General features: G+C 37.1%; 1 protein-coding gene across 2 annotated transcripts in view; it reads left to right on the forward strand.

Annotated features, from left to right (window-relative positions):
• The window catches only part of LOC150076165 (dolichyl-diphosphooligosaccharide--protein glycosyltransferase subunit 1), a 184,023-nt gene that overhangs the window by 141,219 nt on the left and 24,649 nt on the right, over positions 1–18,155 (forward strand). For both annotated transcript variants that reach the window (XM_090388201.1, XM_090388200.1), the window contains one exon: positions 1,043–1,288. In XM_090388201.1, coding sequence (XP_090244327.1) covers positions 1,043–1,288 — 246 coding nt within the window. The remainder of the gene's footprint in view (positions 1–1,042; positions 1,289–18,155) is intronic.

Consider the following 18,155-nt stretch of genomic DNA (forward strand, 5'->3'; position numbering starts at 1 on the left):
CTCCTTTACGCTTGTACAGTTGACTAGTACAGTCAACTGTACAAGGGAAAAGGAGAGATTGGCTAGCTGGACTTTTAAAAGCACAGATGCCAAATTTGTGCATTATGTTCCATTAATAATTTCCAAACACCAATTTATTTCAGTTTTTACATATTTCCTAAACTTTTTAAACTATGTATTTGCAACATAAAATCATTCATTTTGCAAGACATTTGATACTAGTTCATTGCATAGTGCTTGACTCTAGAGTATAAAAATATAAATAAATTAATTTTAAAAAAAATGAATATTTCATATTAGGGTTACCCAAGAGAACAAACCTATTTACAAATTGGCTAGAGGACACAATTTACAGACATAATATACACGAGCAGGTGCCTGTATATATTATATCTGCTTTCAAACTGACCAGAAGCTTTCTGGTCAGTTTGCCTATTTTTTTTTTAACAAAACAAACCTCTTCTCCTGAGACTGGCTAACTCAGCCACATTGTGAAAAGGGCCCATAAAAGTTCCTCATATCATTGTCAGGATTCCAACCCATACCTTTTCCACATGATATGGGAAGGATTATAACCACTGTGCTACCTGCAAGGACTAATAGTACGCTCGAATATATATTTAGTTTTCTATTTATGCCACATATTAAAAAATATTGAACAGTTATAACCACCATACCAGAGACAGATTCGAACCCATGACCTTTACTTCTTGGCAAGTGCGTTACCCACTGGACCAGTCTGGGTTAACAGTTTGGCTTAATGATGACAACTGTCTTTCTGTGGAGAAATAAATGCTTTTTATACAAGATACAGTGCAAGAAAGATGTTAACAATAGCTTTTAGAACTAGTTTGTAAGAAAATTTAATTGACTATAAAGCCTATCCATATCAGTCATCAAAATGACTGATATATAGGTAGGCTTTCTATAAATTTATTAGTCCGATAAATAATCATAGACAAATGTATATACTTGGTTTAGTTTTACTTTATACAATGGCCTTTTATATATAATTGTTGACCATTAATTGAATATGTTTTAGGATCTACAAAAGGAGAGTAAACTCAGAGTGTCAGGACTTGCTGAGCATGTACATAATCACCATGACAAAAGAGCAGATATATATACACGTTTCGATGAGACTTTTAACAAATATAAGACTTCCAAAGATACTGTTGCATTCCAAGCAACTCTGAAGAAGTTAAACAATGACCATAAGATTGAGTGTCAGGCTATTTTGGATTTATTGAATCGATTAAAACAAGAAGGCTCAGAGGCAGCAGAGAAGGTAATACTTTTTTTATATACTACTGCAGGATAGTGTATATAATGGTTGGTTTGATACTCAAATAAAATATCTTTCAGTAAAACTTTGATAAAAAATTAAATAGCAACTAATATACCACAAGACATGATTAATTAAATTAATCATGTCTCGTGGTATATTAGTTGCTATTTAATACTTTTAATCCATGCAGGAAGGGTAACATATCTCTTTTTAGTGTTATCACTTTTTGTAAACTTTGGAACTCAGCATGAACTGCTTTTTGCTAATTACGCTGTGTTCTGATGACCAGTTTGATATCACTTTATAACATCTGAGAGTAGTAACCAGAATATGCCCAGTGCTTGAATTAAGCTGAAAAAATATATTTTTGATTATAATTGCAAAATTTTACCTTGGCTGCTTGGAATTAATTTTTTTTTTTTTTTTTGATAAGTTTTGTTCACCCAGAAATGGTTTGCAAAAATTTGCCAACCAGCTTTTGCATATAAAACAGCTCCAGTCAACATTAAAGTTCATGGCTGTTATGTATGCAGAAAGAGAACCAGCTCTGGCTGCAGGAATTGGTGCAATGATCCTTAGTAGTTGGTTACTAGAATCACTAATGGCGAAGAGCATGGGCAACAGCATAGGGCCTCACAGCTGAAATTTCTAAAAGTTCAACCTATTATATACTGTAAATGTCAAGAAATTAATTTAGTCTACATCTTTGAGGAATCAGTAGTCGAAAGTGTTCATTTACAAAATTCTGTTACACTATAGTTTTAAAAAAATTACCTTAACACAGAATTAATTTTTTTTTTTTTTTTACGTGAACCCCAAACACGAGAGGTATTAGAACCTATAGTACTTAGTACCGTGCTTGGGTTGGAGATTGAGAAGACGAAAGAAGGTATTTGGTGGCGGCACGTGTTCGGACTGTTTTGAAAGAGAGAGCGGGAATTATAGAAGCTAATTCAGAAGAACAGTGCCTACGGAAGTATCTGTAAAAGAGGCATGCAGCAGAAACAGTGAGTCTATGAGACAGCGAGTGGAGAGACTCTGTTAGAGATGAATCATTAATTAACCTAACTGCCCTCTTCTGAATGGAATCAAGAAGCCTGAGAGTGGTTTTGGGGGTACCACCCCAGATGTGGGAACAATATTCCATGGCAGGGCAGATTTGCGATTTATACAGAATGAGCAGCTGTTTGGAAGAAAAGTAACGCCGAGAGCGAAAGAGAATACCAAGTTTTTTAGATGCAGAGGAAGCAATATTTGTAATGTGCTTGTGCCAAGAGAGATTAGAAGTCAGGGTAATCCCCAAAAGAGATATATCCTTGTGCCTAGAAATTGGAGTGTCACTAAAGATAAGCATAGCAGCAGAAGAATCCTTTTTGCGAGATATAAGACAAGACTGAGTTTTAGAAGGGTTAAAATCAACTAAGTTGTCTTTGCCCCACTGGAGAATTACCTGAAGATCCGCATTTAAGGAATTGGTAGCAGATTTTCGAGAAGTTGAAGCTGATTGAGCATGACAAGGTTTCTCAAAATGGAAAGTTGAATGCAATGTGCTATCATCGGCAAAACTATGGATAGGATTTCCAGTCAATGGAAGGTCATTGATATACAAGAGGAAAACAGTGGGGGAAAGAACTGAACCTTGGGGGACACCGCCATTAGTGGAGAAGTTAGAAGACAGAAAGCCATCTACCATCACCCTCAGCGAGCGATCAGAGAGAAAACTTGATAACCAATTACTAAAAACAGTTGGCAAACCATAAGATGGAAGCTTGTTTAGAAGACCTTTATGCCAAACACGATCAAAAGCCTTTGAGATGTCAAGAGCAACTACTTGTGTTTCACCGAACCTTTCCATTGAATTAGTTCATAAATGGGTAACATAAGCCAGAATATCACCAGTGGATCGACACTGAGGGAATCCATACTGGTGATCGTTGATCAGACGGAAGGTTTCTAGGTAGTTTAAGAGTTGGCGGTTAATTGATTTCTCCATTACTTTAGAAAGAGTAGAAGCTATTGCAATGGGACGATAATTGGATGGGAGGGATTTGTCACCCTTTTTAGGAACTGGCTGGATATGAGCAAATATTATCCAAGCAGAAGGAAAAACACCTTTAGAATAAGAAAGTGAAAAAAGGCGGCAAAGAATAGGAGTAAGTTCAGGAGCACAGGTTTTGAGAACAAGTGGAGAAATACCATCAGGACCTGGAGCTTTCTTAGCATTGAGATTCATCAAAATCCTTCTGATATCCTTTTGACGGAAGTCCACAGGAGGCATTGAATGGAGTGTGTTGGGAATGGTGGGAGGTGTTTTACCAAGATCATTAATACATGAGCTGGAAGAAAAATGGGATGCTAGCAGGTCAGCTTTATCCTTGGCTGAAGTGACAACAGAACCATCTGGTTTGGAGAGACGTGGGAGCAGAGATGGGCAAAAGTTGCGGCCAATAGCTTTGGCAAGAGACCAGAATGCTCGGCTACCATTAGGGCAAGAAGCAAGTTTTCTACTCTTAGCCTGTTCAAACTCTAGTTTGGACTGATTAATAACCGCTTTACAATTGTTGCGAGCTTTGGTGTAGGCAGAAAATGAAACTGAAGAATTAGAAACAAGCCAATTACGATATGCAACGTTCTTCTCTTGGACAGCCTTAGCACATTTATTGGAAAACCAAGGTTTAGATAAAGGACGAGATTTTAAAGTGGAGTGTGGGATAAAGGATTCCATTCCTGCAAGAATAATGTCACTGACACGATCTGAGCAAACTTTGACATCAGAACTTTTGAAACAGTAATCCGACCAAGGAAAAGAAGAAAAGAAGTCTCGCAGGTCATCCCATTTTGCATTCTTGTAATGCCAAACAACACGAGGTTGGGAATAGCCATGAGATAAAGGTTCCATTGGAGAAGAGACAATCACCAAGTTGTGATCTGAAGTGCCTAAAGGAGCTCTCACTTCGACCGTGTACTTAGAAGGGTTGTTTGTGAGAAAAAGATCAAACGTATTGGCTGTATGATTAGGATTGTCCGGTATTCTTGTAGGTAAATGAACAATCTGTGCTAGGTCATTAGTAATTGCAAAAGCCTCAGCATCTCGACCTGCTGGGTCGGTGTGACTAGAAAACGGAAGCCAGCTGGGGTTGTGAACATTAAAATCACCAAGGAAAATTACCTCACTGTTAGGAGAGTTGGACTGGAGAAAGTCAAGTTGCAACGACAGGAAGTCAAAGAGCTCCAAGTGATTAGTCGAGATGGGAGAATGGTAGAGACAACAGATGAATTTGACACAATGAGGTAGAGAGATTTTAAGCCAGAGAAGATCAAAGAGAGGAGATTCCAAATTGCCAAGTCTCTGACAGAGACTTGGCAATGTATCTACTATATATACATTAAAACAAACACCTTAAAAATTGCCATTGTCTTGCAATAAATACATGCTTTCAAATGATTTGTTCATAGAAAAGCCAGTTTATGATTGTTTTTTTTAATATTTAATGAAATTTCATTTCATTAAAAATTAAAAAAGATAATTTAACCATTTCTTAAATTAAAAGATTAATTGAATGCCATCTGTTTAGTTTAATGTTTTCATAATTTATTTCTTTGTATTAATTCAAATTAATCTGTTATTGTTAATTCCATTTGTTAAATTACTAGCTGGAGGCCTATTTTGAGTCAATATCACAGATCCTGCAATTGAAAAACACACACACACACACACACACACACACACACATATATATATATATATATATATATATATATATATATATCCCAGGGGCTCACATCTGGTGAGTATGGACTTGGCACAGCCAGGGTCCTGAGCTGGATTCTTCTCTTTCTTGGTGATTCCTTTCTATTTCTCTCTCTCAGGGTAACTCAGGAATTTTTTTTTTTTTTTAGCTGGCACATCATAAGCCTCAGGCTTCCTTGCACCATATGACTAATAATAATCTTATTTATATATTATGGGGAAGATTATAATAAGAAAATTATATTATGGAAAACACATAAGATAATATAATATACAAAAGATGGTATTCGAAAGGATAATATACAAACTTATCGTTGCATACCTGGAATTTTGGTGACTTCATCTGGGGTCAGATGTAGGAGAAACTACTTCTAAACATATACTATAGCTTCATTTTCGTGGAGTTCAGGTACTGTTACTCCTACTCCATTAGCCATTTATATCACCTCCCCATCGCCAAGTTTCTTTTTGCGTAAACTTAAATATATAACCAAGTGGCTATTTGTCTGCATTTTACCGTGTCCAGCATCCAGGGGTCGCCACCTACTAATTCTCACCAGAGGGCCATACATTATACACAATACTATTTCCTTTTTGACTACAGTAAAGGACACATGTGGTTCATCGGCTTGGACATGATAAATATGCCTTATTCTTGCTCTAATTTCTAAACTTATACCCTTTGTTCTCTGTTGGGTCGACAGTGATAAATGTGCACTATGCAGTATTTTAAATAATCTTGCTTAATTTCTATTATAGTTTAGATAATTCAAAATTATATAACCTCAAAATTTTATTATATGTTCTAAATTCTATTATATTATACCAATTTATATTGTTGGCTATCCTACCTCAAAATTGTTTTCACCTTGGTAAATATTGATCATTACAGACACAGAGAACCCCTTATTTTTCCTTTCAGTTTGGGTGGTTGACTCCAGATGAAGTCACTCAAATTGCAGGAATGCAACAATTAAGTTTTGTATATTATAATATCCTATGCATTTTCCATAAATCTGTCTAGGTATATCTCTTAATATAATTCTTTTATTGTAATCTTCCCTATAATGTATAAATATGATATATAATACATTATGGATGTAGTGTATCTATTGTCAGCATATTAATGATTACCTACCATACTACTCATTTAATATATATATATATATATATATGGCCACTCTTATTTGTAAGCAGAATCGGTCTTAGCATTTGGGATGCTGACTGAGAATTAATATTGACAAAAAGGAGGCACTTTCCTTGCTGTCCTTTTCCTCAGTATTAATAACTTATTGTCCTTACTACTATAAACAGGCAACAAGAAATGGCTCAGCTACACGGTTTCACCTGTAATAAGAATAATGTTGTGTGGATGCATCTGTAAGCAGGCCCAGTCAGAGTTGGGGGGAGGACTCAAGGATTGATATTGGGGAAAAGGACATAGTGTGTAGTGTACTTTTCTAGCGGCACTATGCTTTGTTATACAATACAAACCTTGTAAAGGTCAGAGGTAGTGTAAATATTTGTGTTAATTTCCATAATGTAGTGTTGGGTTATTGTTAATCGGTTCTTCCTCTGCATTTAGCTTCTAGGGCTCCTAGTGAGACCCCCATGTTTCCATCCACTGCCTCGAGGAAGCAGCTGGGTATGGTTGGAGAAAGATACTTGGCAGGGGGTGAATCCTGGACTACGCCTGAACTTTCCAGGAAGGGCCCCAGAAAAAAAAAGCCTCTAGGAGGGGATGACAGTGAGTGGGGGGGGGGAGCAGAGCAAGAAGGTTAGGGTGGGTGATAGGCTGTGATAGGGTATACCAGACAAAAAAGTATCTGAAATAGCTAGAAAATTGGATACAGCATTGAAATTCTGCATTTCACAGAGGTGTACAAATTTATCACAGTTTCTTCAGTATTTGAAAAGCAGGACACAATACGATAGCAAGTTATTTAGTATTAGTAATGGCCATGTGGTGCAAGGAAGCCTAAGGCTTATGCTGCACCAGGGAAAAAAAAGATTATAATAATAATAATAAAAATAAAATAAATAATTCATAAATAGTAAAAGAAAAGCAAAAAGACAACCTATGCATTTCCCTCCTCCGAGCCAACTGACCTTTGAATTTCCCTAACCAACCACCTAACTTGTTTCAGTAATTTCTAGCTCGCTGGCTAAAATAAAACTTCCTGCAATCCAGTATAACCCCCCCCCCCCCGTAACTTGAATTTATGGCCACTAGTTTTAGAATCATTTATAACCGTGAAAATTTTGTCCTCATTCACTTTACTTTTTGCAGCAAAATCATCTCAATCAAGTCTCCTCTAAGGTGCCTAGTTTCCAAGCTGTGCAACCTTACATATTCAAAGTTACATATTCATACAGTTGTCCTTTTGCAGATCTCATCAGGCAAGCTACCTGTCTTTGTACCCTTTCAAGAAGCACGATGTCTTTTTTTAGGTTTGGTCTCCATACTTGAACACAGTATTCCAAGTGTGGTCTAACTATAGCTTAATTGCCCAATAACAATATTGGGCAAATTTTTGATAATTCATCGATAGGACATTATGCAACCTTGAACCTGTCCACAATTCTCAGAGAACTTCATGTCTAACCGTATCATAACTCCCAAGTGTATAAATTATTTTGGGGTTACTATTCCCCAGGTGTAAGACCTTGCATTTTGCTGAATTAAAGCATAGTTGTCATTCTGAAGAAGCTCTGCTTAGCAGTGATCATTATTCTTCACATATATAAATGCCAAGAAGAGCAGGACAAACCAGATCGGACCTTTAGGTAAGGGAAAGGGGATAGTAATAAATACACCAGCTGCCGTTGCAGATGAACTCAACAGTTATTTTGCATCGATATTTACAAATGAAAAGCCTTTTGTGGCAATGGGAAATTGTGGGAGTGAAGTTAAAAAATATGTAATTAATGATATTGAAATTTCGCAAGATTATTTAATGAAAAAACTTTCGAGCCTACAGACCAGTAAGGCTCCTGGAATTGATGGAATATACCCTATAATCTTAATGGAGGTGGCAAGCGAGTGCATTGAACCCTTGAGGCTAATTATGCGAGCATCACTAGACTCTGGGGAGATTCCCTTGGATTGGAAAAGTGCAAATGTATCTCCCATACATAAGGGTGGCTCTAAAAGTGAAGTTGGAAATTATCAACCTGTCAGTCTGACTTCAGTAGTAGGGAAAATCATGGAGGCAATGATCAAGGGTGGAATTCAGAATCATTTGGATCGAATTGAAATTCTCAAGGATACTCAGCATGGTTTTGTAAAGGGAAAATCATGTTTAACAAATCTGGTTCGCTATTTCGAAAGAGTCACTCAAGAGCTGGATTTAGGGAATAATTTCGACATTGTTTATTTAGATTTCAGCAAAGCTTTTGACTTAGTCCCACATGAGCGGTTGCTTTATAAGCTGGAACAGGTTGGAATCACTGGGAAAATCCTTAGATAAATAGAAGGATGGCTTCAGGGCAGGAGGCAGAGGGTTGTGATAAATGGCTATTCCTCAGATTGGGTTGATGTAAGAAGTGGGGTTCCCCAAGGATCAGTATTAGGACCACTGTTGTTTTTAATTTTCATAAACGACATTGATGAAGGGATAGAGGGCGTGATGTCTAAATTTGCAGATGTTAAAATTGGTAGAGTAGTTAATGATCACTGTCAAGCTGAGCTTCTTCAGAGAGACCTAGATAGACTTCAGGAATGGTCAGAAAAATGGCAGCTATGCTTTAATCCAACAAAGTGTAAGGTATTACATCTGGGAAACAGTAATCCCAAAATAACTTATTCACTTGGTGGAGTTCAACTAAACCCAGTACTGGAGGAAAGGGACTTGGGTGTTACGATACGGTCAGACATGAAATTCTCTGAGCATTGTAAACAGGTTGCAAGGAAGGCCCATTGTGTCCTATCGATGGTCTATCGAACTTTTGAAAGTAGAGATAGGGACGTGATAACCCCATTATATAAGGCTTATGTTAGACCACACTTGGAATACTGTGTTCAAGTATGGAGACCGCACCTAAAGAAAGACATTGAGCTTCTTGAAAGGGTGCAAAGACGGGTAACTCGCCTGGTGAGATCGGCAAAAGGGCGTCCTTATGAAGAAAGACTTCGAGTATGTGGGTTGCAGAGTTTGGAAAATAGACACCTTGGAGGAGATTTGATTGAGGTGTTTAAGGCTCTGAGAGGCATCAGTAAAATGAATGAGGACGAAATTTTCAAGATTATAAACGATGCTAGAACTAGGGGACATAAATTCAAGTTACGGGGGGAAATGTTTAGATTGGACTGCAGGAAGTTTTATTTTAGCCAGCCAGTTATAAATTACTGGAATAAGTTGCCTCCATGGGTGGTAGAGGCCGACAGTTTGGGGAAATTCAAAGGTCATCTGGATAGTACTTTCGGGTAAGGGAAGCGCATAGGATTATTAATTATTATTATTATTATTTTTTTTTTTTTTGGCTGGTGCAGCATAAGCCATAGGCTTTCTTGCACCATGCGGCCAATACTAATACTCTACCAATCTTTACATCATCTGCAAGTTTAGACATCACAGTCTCTCACTTCGTAGATAACAACAGTGGTCCCAATACTGATCCTTGGGGAACTCCATTTCCTATATTAAACCAATCTGAGGAATAACCATTTCTCACAACCCTCTGCCTGGTGCCCTCAAGCCATCCTACTATCCATCTAAGGATTTTCCCTGTGATTCCGAACTGTTCCAGTTTATAAATTAACTACTTGTGTGGGACTGAGTCAAATGCTTTGCTGAAATCTAAATTGACACGTGAGCAGGCAAAGTTTTTATGGGCTCCAGTAAATAGAGAAGTTTTGCTTATTTATTTATTTAAATTGGCATATTAATGTATTTTTTAGAGTTGCTTTATATTCCTAATAACAATACTTTAGTTTAATTTGAATTTAGATAGAGATTTTGTAGGTTGTTACTTAGTATCGGTAGGGGTATCAAATCCACATGTTGAACAGGTTTTGCAGCTCCCACGAACGCCAAGTTTTTAATTATACTTAGCCACTTTATTGACTTAATTGTTAGATTAAATTATTTTCTATAAGTAGCTTATAGACCTAGTCAAGCCCTGTGGCTTATTTTGAACATAGATAGCGCGATTTGGAAAGTAAATAATACCTCGTTTCCGTAGATTAACCGTTCATAACTTGCCGCCATTGTTATATGATACGTGTGCACCGAACTAGATAGCGTAAGGTCTAACGGAAAACTATATAGCGAGTATAATAGTACCGATTAATCAGTAAAATTTATTAATCTTATTAAATTTCATTGTCAATTGAATTGTACATTAACTAAATAGCGACATAGTTTTTACAAACATAACATCATAAATTAATACATATAAGTTGACAGAGGATAAGAAAGTCATATAACATAATTCGGAGATAACATTCGATACTGAAAAACATATATATATATATGTATAGTGTTAAAACTGCATTGGGATATAAGTTTAGCATTATATTTTGTATTGGAATTTTATTGAACTTGAATAGAAATCATGACGCAGACCAGAGCAGCAAAGCAAAAGGCTCAGACTAATGGAAGTGCTGTGGCTCAGGGGAGAACTGAGGGGGGGGCAGTTGCCCTCTGAATCACAGTCTATTGAAATGCACTGCTTGTTTGATGTTTGTGGAGCAATCAGGACGGGACATGATATTGCCAAGGGGAATGTCTTTGTGTGTGCGTAATGTAAGGAGTGCGAGGAAATCAGGCACCAACTGAGCATTGTTATGGTCTTATATGAGAGCTTGAAGGACAGGGTGGATGCCCTCAAAGGATTTAAATTGAGGGGCATATCAAGCTCTCAGCTGCCCACATCAATGCCAGAGCTTGCACTTGAACATCAAGCAACACAGCGGCAAACCCCAAGGCAGATTGCGCTGGTCCCAAAGGAACTAGTTGTTGTAGGTGACTCTGTTGTCAGGGAAACGGGGAACATATTGTGCAAAAAGGAAAGATGGAACAGGACCAGGGTATGTCTGCCTGGGGCAAAGGTTGATGACATTTTAGAGCAGATATCATCTTTTAAGGGCACAAAGGGTTATATTGTTGCACAGGTTGGCACTAATGATATTAAGAGTAGGAGACTGACAAAATTACTTAACAAGTACAAGTCAATGCTGAAAAAAAGCCATGAGTTGGGATTGAATTTGAAAGTGTGCAATTCTGCTCAGACACGATAGGAGGGAGTATATCATAGGTTCCCAAACTTTTTCGGGCCACCGCCCACTTTGCAAGACATACATTTTGTAATGTCCCCCCCCCAATTATAATAGTTTTCCACGTTCAAGCCGTTTGATATTCTTGACGTAAATAGCAACTAAATAACAATGATACATTACTGCTTATGCCGTTAAATTATTGAAAAAGTAGTGGCCAATATGTGCTTCATCTTGAACACGGTTATTGCTATACCGATTTTGATGAAACATAGCCCATATGTAAAGTGTATGCTCGAATAACATTATGCACAGTTTCATACAATGGTTTAAATATGAAAATTCGGAATACATATTAAGAGATTGCAAATGCATTAGTAAGAATCTTATTGTAATAATTAAAACACCGTCAAATGTATTAGAAAATTGTTTATTTCGAACTTACAAAGTAAAAATACAAAGAAAAAATAACAAATTAATGTGAAGGATGAGCCTGATGCATTTTTAAAAGTTTGTTAATATCGGGTTCAACTTTCGTTAAAAACAGTTGTAAATCGCCACGCTCAGTTATATGCAATCGGTTCCTTTTCTTAGATAGTAAATTCGCTACAGCACTAAACCCACGCTCAGCCAAATAAGAAGATGGAAATGCAATTAAAAATTTCTGCACTATTTCCCATAATCCATGGTACAGTGTCGGTATTGATTTCTGAAGCCAGAACTCTTGGTATCCACTTTTGAATTTTATTTTTAGTTCTTCGTTTGTTGTGAGTTCTATGAGTTCCTCTTCTAAATTTGATGATCCTGCTATGTTTACATGTGAGAAAGGATCTAGAACCCAATTTGGTATATTCATGTTTAGAATATCCTTGAATCGCTCATTGAAATCATCATGGAGAACCTTCAAGTGTTGGCAGTATGTAAGTAAATCTTCCTTTTTGAGAGACACTGCTGATAAATTTGAAAAGTGGCTATATTCCCCTCGGCCTAGATTCCGCTTGAACAGAAGTTTCCGCACAAAAGCGGCGATAACGTTTTTTGTTTTAATTAAATTCCATTCATCGCCTTGTAATTGTAGATTGACTTCATTAAATATTTTATAGAGGTCTGTCAAATAAGCGATGTCATTTTTGAATGTAATCAGGTTGGCCCGCAATCCGTCGTCTCTGTTTTCTAGGAACTCTAGTACTGAATCAAACAAATTGTAAAATCGATTCAGACAAATAACTTTTGAAAGCCAACAAACTTCTGTGTGAAGCAGCAAATGATTGAAATCTTCATCATTTTCACTACAAAGTTGGCTAAACAATCTGTCACTCAATGAATTGCTTCTAATCTTGTTGACTGCTCTAACGTAATGGAGTGACATATGTAGGCGTTCACTTAAATTCTTCACAACCAAATGTTGACGATGAAGAACACAATGTATACCGAGTACATTTGGTACTGCTTGTTTCAAATGCGCTATGAAACCCTTGTGGCACCTTGTCATTGCTGGAGCACCATCAGTAGCAGCAGACAAAATATTACGAATAGGAATGTCTTTCTCTTGAAAAAACTTATTCAAGGTATTAAATATAGATTCTCCCTTTGTATCCGCTTCCAAATTTTTAGCAAATAATAATTCTTGACAAACTTTTTCTTCTTTTATGAATCGTACATATGATAAGAGTAGTGCTTCATTATTTGGGAGAGTTGATTCATCGAGTTGAATGGAAAATTGGCATGTCTTCAAATAATCGCACAATGATTTTTCAATGTCTTCAGCCATTTCATCAATTCTTCTTCTTTGCACTGAATTATTGCTCAAAGGAATTTTCCTGATGATATCTGACGTTGGCTTATGAAGCACAGTGTTTATTACTTCTTTTACTGCCGGCAAGATTGATTCCTTACCAATTGTGTGTGATTTTCCCGCTTTTGCGATTAATAATGAAATATTATAAGAAGCTTGTAATCCATCATTATCTTGTTTAGTGAATGACGCAAAAAGTTTTGATATAGTTGGACGGACGTTTAAAATATTTCTCTCTCCTAGTACTTGAAAATATGACAAATCTTTATCCTTTTCGTCAGCATGCATTTTAGTCAAATGCTCTTGTAGCCTAGAAGGCTTCATTGCTTCATTTGAAAATACTTTTTGGCAAATCCAGCACATAGGTAATAATTGGTTCGTAGGAGACTGAATAAAGCCATATTTCAAATACTCAATACTGTACTGTCGACATTTCTTCTTAGATTCAGACATAATGAAGTAATAAAATTTGCAACAATATTCACAAAATAAAAGATTTAATTTACACTTTGTATGACTCCACTTATCTGTCACACTTTTGACTGATAATTGTTGGCAAAGCACACAAAAAATAATGAAACTTATTCTTAAACAGCAAAAATGTATGATTTGGGGGGGGGGGATGAAGAGTGATTTACTTATTCTCTCATTCGACAATTGTGGGGGGGATAAATAAATGATGATTTATTCTCACTTATATATTTATTATATATATTCTTTCCAACATACACTGAATAACTCCAATAAATTTTCACTCTCTCTTACATACTCTTTGGAGGAAATATCTACTGAATACAATTCACTCCGTTAATAGCAATTAGACAATTCATGATATCAACTCTTTTACTTTTAACACATTTCATTAAGTTTCTAACCAATACCTCTAATCACAGAATAGTAACGTACACACTCTTTCTTTCTCTCTCTCTCTAGTTATTGATTCTAATATCTATCACTAACGATAAAAGTTCCACTAACTACAGCTCTTTATTGACTGTCCTGTGCATTATTCCTTTCTCGTCTATTTCTTTGTAACATCATTTCTGTTAATATATTTCTTAAACAAACTTACTTGCTATCTTTTCCTACCACCTGGGTGAGTTTCCGATCCTTCAGGTCTTCCTCCGCGATTTCCTCTCTGAGCTCGGCCTCCGTAGACTTGCTAGGTGTGCTCCCGGCTCGACACTTAGACGTTCCTACGCGTACTAGAATCTTTCTCCAGGACTGTTGCCTTTTAACTCTCCGTGGAAAACTCGAACGGCCTTCCTTACGCTGATCATGCTGCCTTTCGCTACTACCTTTATCCACTAACTAAACTATCGTAATTGGACTTTTTATACACATTTCCCGCACTCCCAAAATTTCTTTCCGCTACTCTCACACGCCTCTCCCCGGGATTCTCCTCCGGATCCTTTCCTTTCAGGTTTTGGGACTCTTGTTTTTCTTGGGCTCTCCTCTCTGCATCACCTTTTTGTTTCAAACTCCCTTATTTTTCATCCAATCATTTGGTAGTCCTCCATCTCTCCTTAATTTCATTCGCTCATTTTTCTTTCTACGTCATCCCCACCCGCGTCTGGTAAGTCGAGCTCCCTTCTTTGTGCCGAGAACATCCGGGTGCTAAGCAATCTCAAGAACTACCCTTAGGATGACCATTCCATTTACCTCTTCCGTCACACTCTATTTCAAGTTACCGCCCTTGAAATTATTGAGAGTACCTTCCGTGTCGGCCCGTTTTTACTTTGCTTATCACTCGAATACGGTGTGCTCTCTGATCTGAGGTCTTCCCTTTGGATGGAGTCCGAAACCGTTCTGGGGGTGGGCGTTCTTTTATCCCCTGCTGCCATAAGTTCGGTACAGCCCTACATTCTGTAAACAAGAACCGCATCAAAACTGGCCTTCCCATTGTGCTACCTACCGGTCAGCGTCCCTCCTGCTGCCACGCTAATCCAGTCCCTAATGAAATGTACACAGCGCAAGCAAATTCTTCTGAGTGCTTGTCTGTTTTAAACATTAGATATTTTCCAAAAAAATTGGTAAAATTTTATTAACATAATATTTGTAAGAATGGATCTTACACGATCACATATTAATTTATGAATTATTACATCGGCAAAACGGCCTTGGAAGCTTTGAAGATGAAACGCGCTACGGTATTAGTTTAAAATTTGCGCCTAATCTGTCTCAAACGAATCAACAGACGCGGAGATATAATTGACTGGTCAAGCTTACATCATTAGCGTTACCAAGGTGATCCAAGGAGAAAATAAAACTGTAAACAATTTTCGTGGAAAACAAACAGTTGAGCATCATTACTTACAAACAGTATTTTGCATTGTTGCTCTGTTACAACATTTGCCTTTACTGCTTTTTGTAATTGTTGTACGAAAGAATTGCAACGAAATTGGTTTTGAAAAACAAAAATCTTCTTTCCTTTCTTCAGTATGTATTGTATCTACTAACAAAAAATCAAGGAAATTCATCTGTTGGAAACCATACTGGAAACGGAAGGGGGAAAAAAAACTGTCGTAAAACTGATCACCATAATGTGCATTTCATAAAAACAAAGTTCGCTTAATTTAATTGTTTTTAGAGGACTAAATTGGAACAGCAGTTTCATGGATGTGTATTTGATCTTCTTACGAACTTTCAACAAAATATTTCTATTCATAGCTGTGTTATAAACTTCGAAAACTGATGTCGAAGGAACTTCGCATGCATCTCACCTGGTGTGCAAACGGAAAAAAAATAAAAATAAAATATATATATATATATATATATATATACTACGAGTAACGTATGCATTTGATACCATCAGAAAATTTGAGGGGATAATTGAATTTTCATTATCACACATACTCCCGAAAAATTCACCATAAAGTGTCATACATTTGCTTGCTTGAATTCCAATCTGAGCTGCAAATGTAATTTGACTTCTCTTGCGCTGACAGAGCTGCTGTTTGCCGAATGAAGGAAAACGGGGTTAATTTTCCTGAAATTTCCACTTCCTTTCATTCATTTGGGGGAAAAAAACTCCTTAGGGGAGGGAGTTCACCCTTTCTAGTCTGACCCTAAGGGAAAGTGACAGAGAAAGAAATAAAAATACTCTTTTGGTGGGAGGAAGGCCAGGAGATTGTCAAAGGTCCACAATTGTAACTTTCATCACAGATGCTGAAGTTCTGATAAGTCGGTTTCATCGTGGATTCGAAAGTATTTCTTTATTGCATTCACTTTCACAACAGATGCTAAAGTTCTAATAAGTCAGCTTCATCGTAGGATGCCTAAGTTCAGATTAGTTCGATTTTTGTCCAGTGTGCATTCGATAAAAAACCCTCTTTGCTTTATTGTAATTGTTTTTCGGAACAATATTTTGCAATAATCCCCCTGGAAATATTAGCCAGTGAACTGAATTATACATTTCAAACATCGCTGTATAGCTTGTCCTTGAATACAAATGACTACGGTTACTTTCCTTGGAGTTACCGCCTTGTACAGATGTTTTATTGTGGACACTTCCTTCCAGTCAGTAAAACCATCAGTAGTCGTCCTTTATTGTACCTAAAGTAATTTGTTATGTTGGGGGAAACGGTTTTTGCTCCTAATTGAAGTAGCACTTTCAAATTTTGCCCAAGTTGATTATCTGTACATATTGAAAATCAGAAGGACAGTAAAAGAGTTGATAATTGGTGCCATTGGTGGGCAGCATTTCGACTAACAAATTTTCTGTTTATACTCCAGGATGACCACACGGTCAGAGATCCCAAAATAGAGAGAAAGAATACAAGAAACCGCACCGCATTTAGCAGTCACGGACTTGATTGTGTGAAATTGCTCGCCATAAACCACAGCAAAACAAGAGAAGTGATGGGGAGAAAATCAATTTTTCAGCGGAGTTTATCTGTTTATTGCAGTTCAGAACAGCATTATGACTGTGGATAGTGAATTTATTCAGCATCTGTACTAAAACAGAATTTCTCCCTTTGTGATGACATCAAAGCGTAACAAGCAAATATCTTCTAAGAATACTTTTTGAGCAGCCGTTAGTCGCAATCTGTTAGCTTTGTACTGTTAGAAAATATTGCAGTTTTGTGAAGAATACACATTTCAAGAAACAACCCGTTATTCATAGCGGATGATTTTTTTTTTTCTTCTTTTGCACACCAGTTTTCGAAGTTTATAATGCAGCTACAAATAGAAATATTTTCTCTAAATTTCGTTAGAAGCTCAAACCCAGAAAACTGCTGTTCCGATATTGTTTACTAAAAACAATTACAATAAAGCAAACTTTTTTTTTTTTATCAAATGCGCATTGCAGTGTTAGCAGTTTTACACCAGTTTTTCTCGTTTCTAAAAGATGAATTTCCTTGATTTTCTGTTCGTAGGAGCAATACACGTTGAAGAAAGGAAATACGATCTGTTCACCTTTTAAAAACAGTTGTTGCTACTGTTTCGCTTTATTGCTTCTTTATGTCAACTCACAGTAGCTCACGTTGTCGCGTTTCAAAGGCCCTAGGCTAATTAGGGTGGGTTTAGAAAAATAACAGAAAAAGGCCTAAAAAATACACACTTGATGTTACATTTTTGTCATTTGCGTGAAATCCGATAGAACGTTTTGAAAACTGAAGTGGGAAAATTGAAGAAAACCGTTCTGGCTTCACCTATAGCGAATTTCCGCTATGTCCATAGAGTAAAAATGATAGAATTTATTAGTTGACCTTTGAACTGGGTACGCTGGACCTGAGGAGATAAAAATACGAATAAGGAGCCACCGACCCCTGGACCGCCTGAACGCCCCCCTAGAAGACTTCAGCGCCCACTTTGGGAACCTATGGAGTGTATGATAAGAGCCTTGTCGATCAATTCGTCCCTGGAGAGATTGTGCAAGGCTCAAGGGGTAGAATTTTTCTCTGCCTGGTCTGTGCTTGTTAACAGGAGAGACTGCTTCTACAGGGATGGGATACACTTAAATAGAAAGCGTGCAAGAATATTTGCTGATGCTATCGAGGCAGAGTTAGATGGGTCAGAAAACTGCTAGCTTCGGGGGATACATGGACTAATAGATTAACAGTAGCCACTGGCAGAGGTAAAAGTGATTCTTGCACTACTT

Source organism: Mastigoproctus giganteus, chromosome 13 (assembly GCF_048544385.1).
Source record: "Mastigoproctus giganteus isolate SK-2022 chromosome 13, ASM4854438v1, whole genome shotgun sequence".
NCBI classification, from domain to species: domain Eukaryota; kingdom Metazoa; phylum Arthropoda; class Arachnida; order Uropygi; family Thelyphonidae; genus Mastigoproctus; species Mastigoproctus giganteus.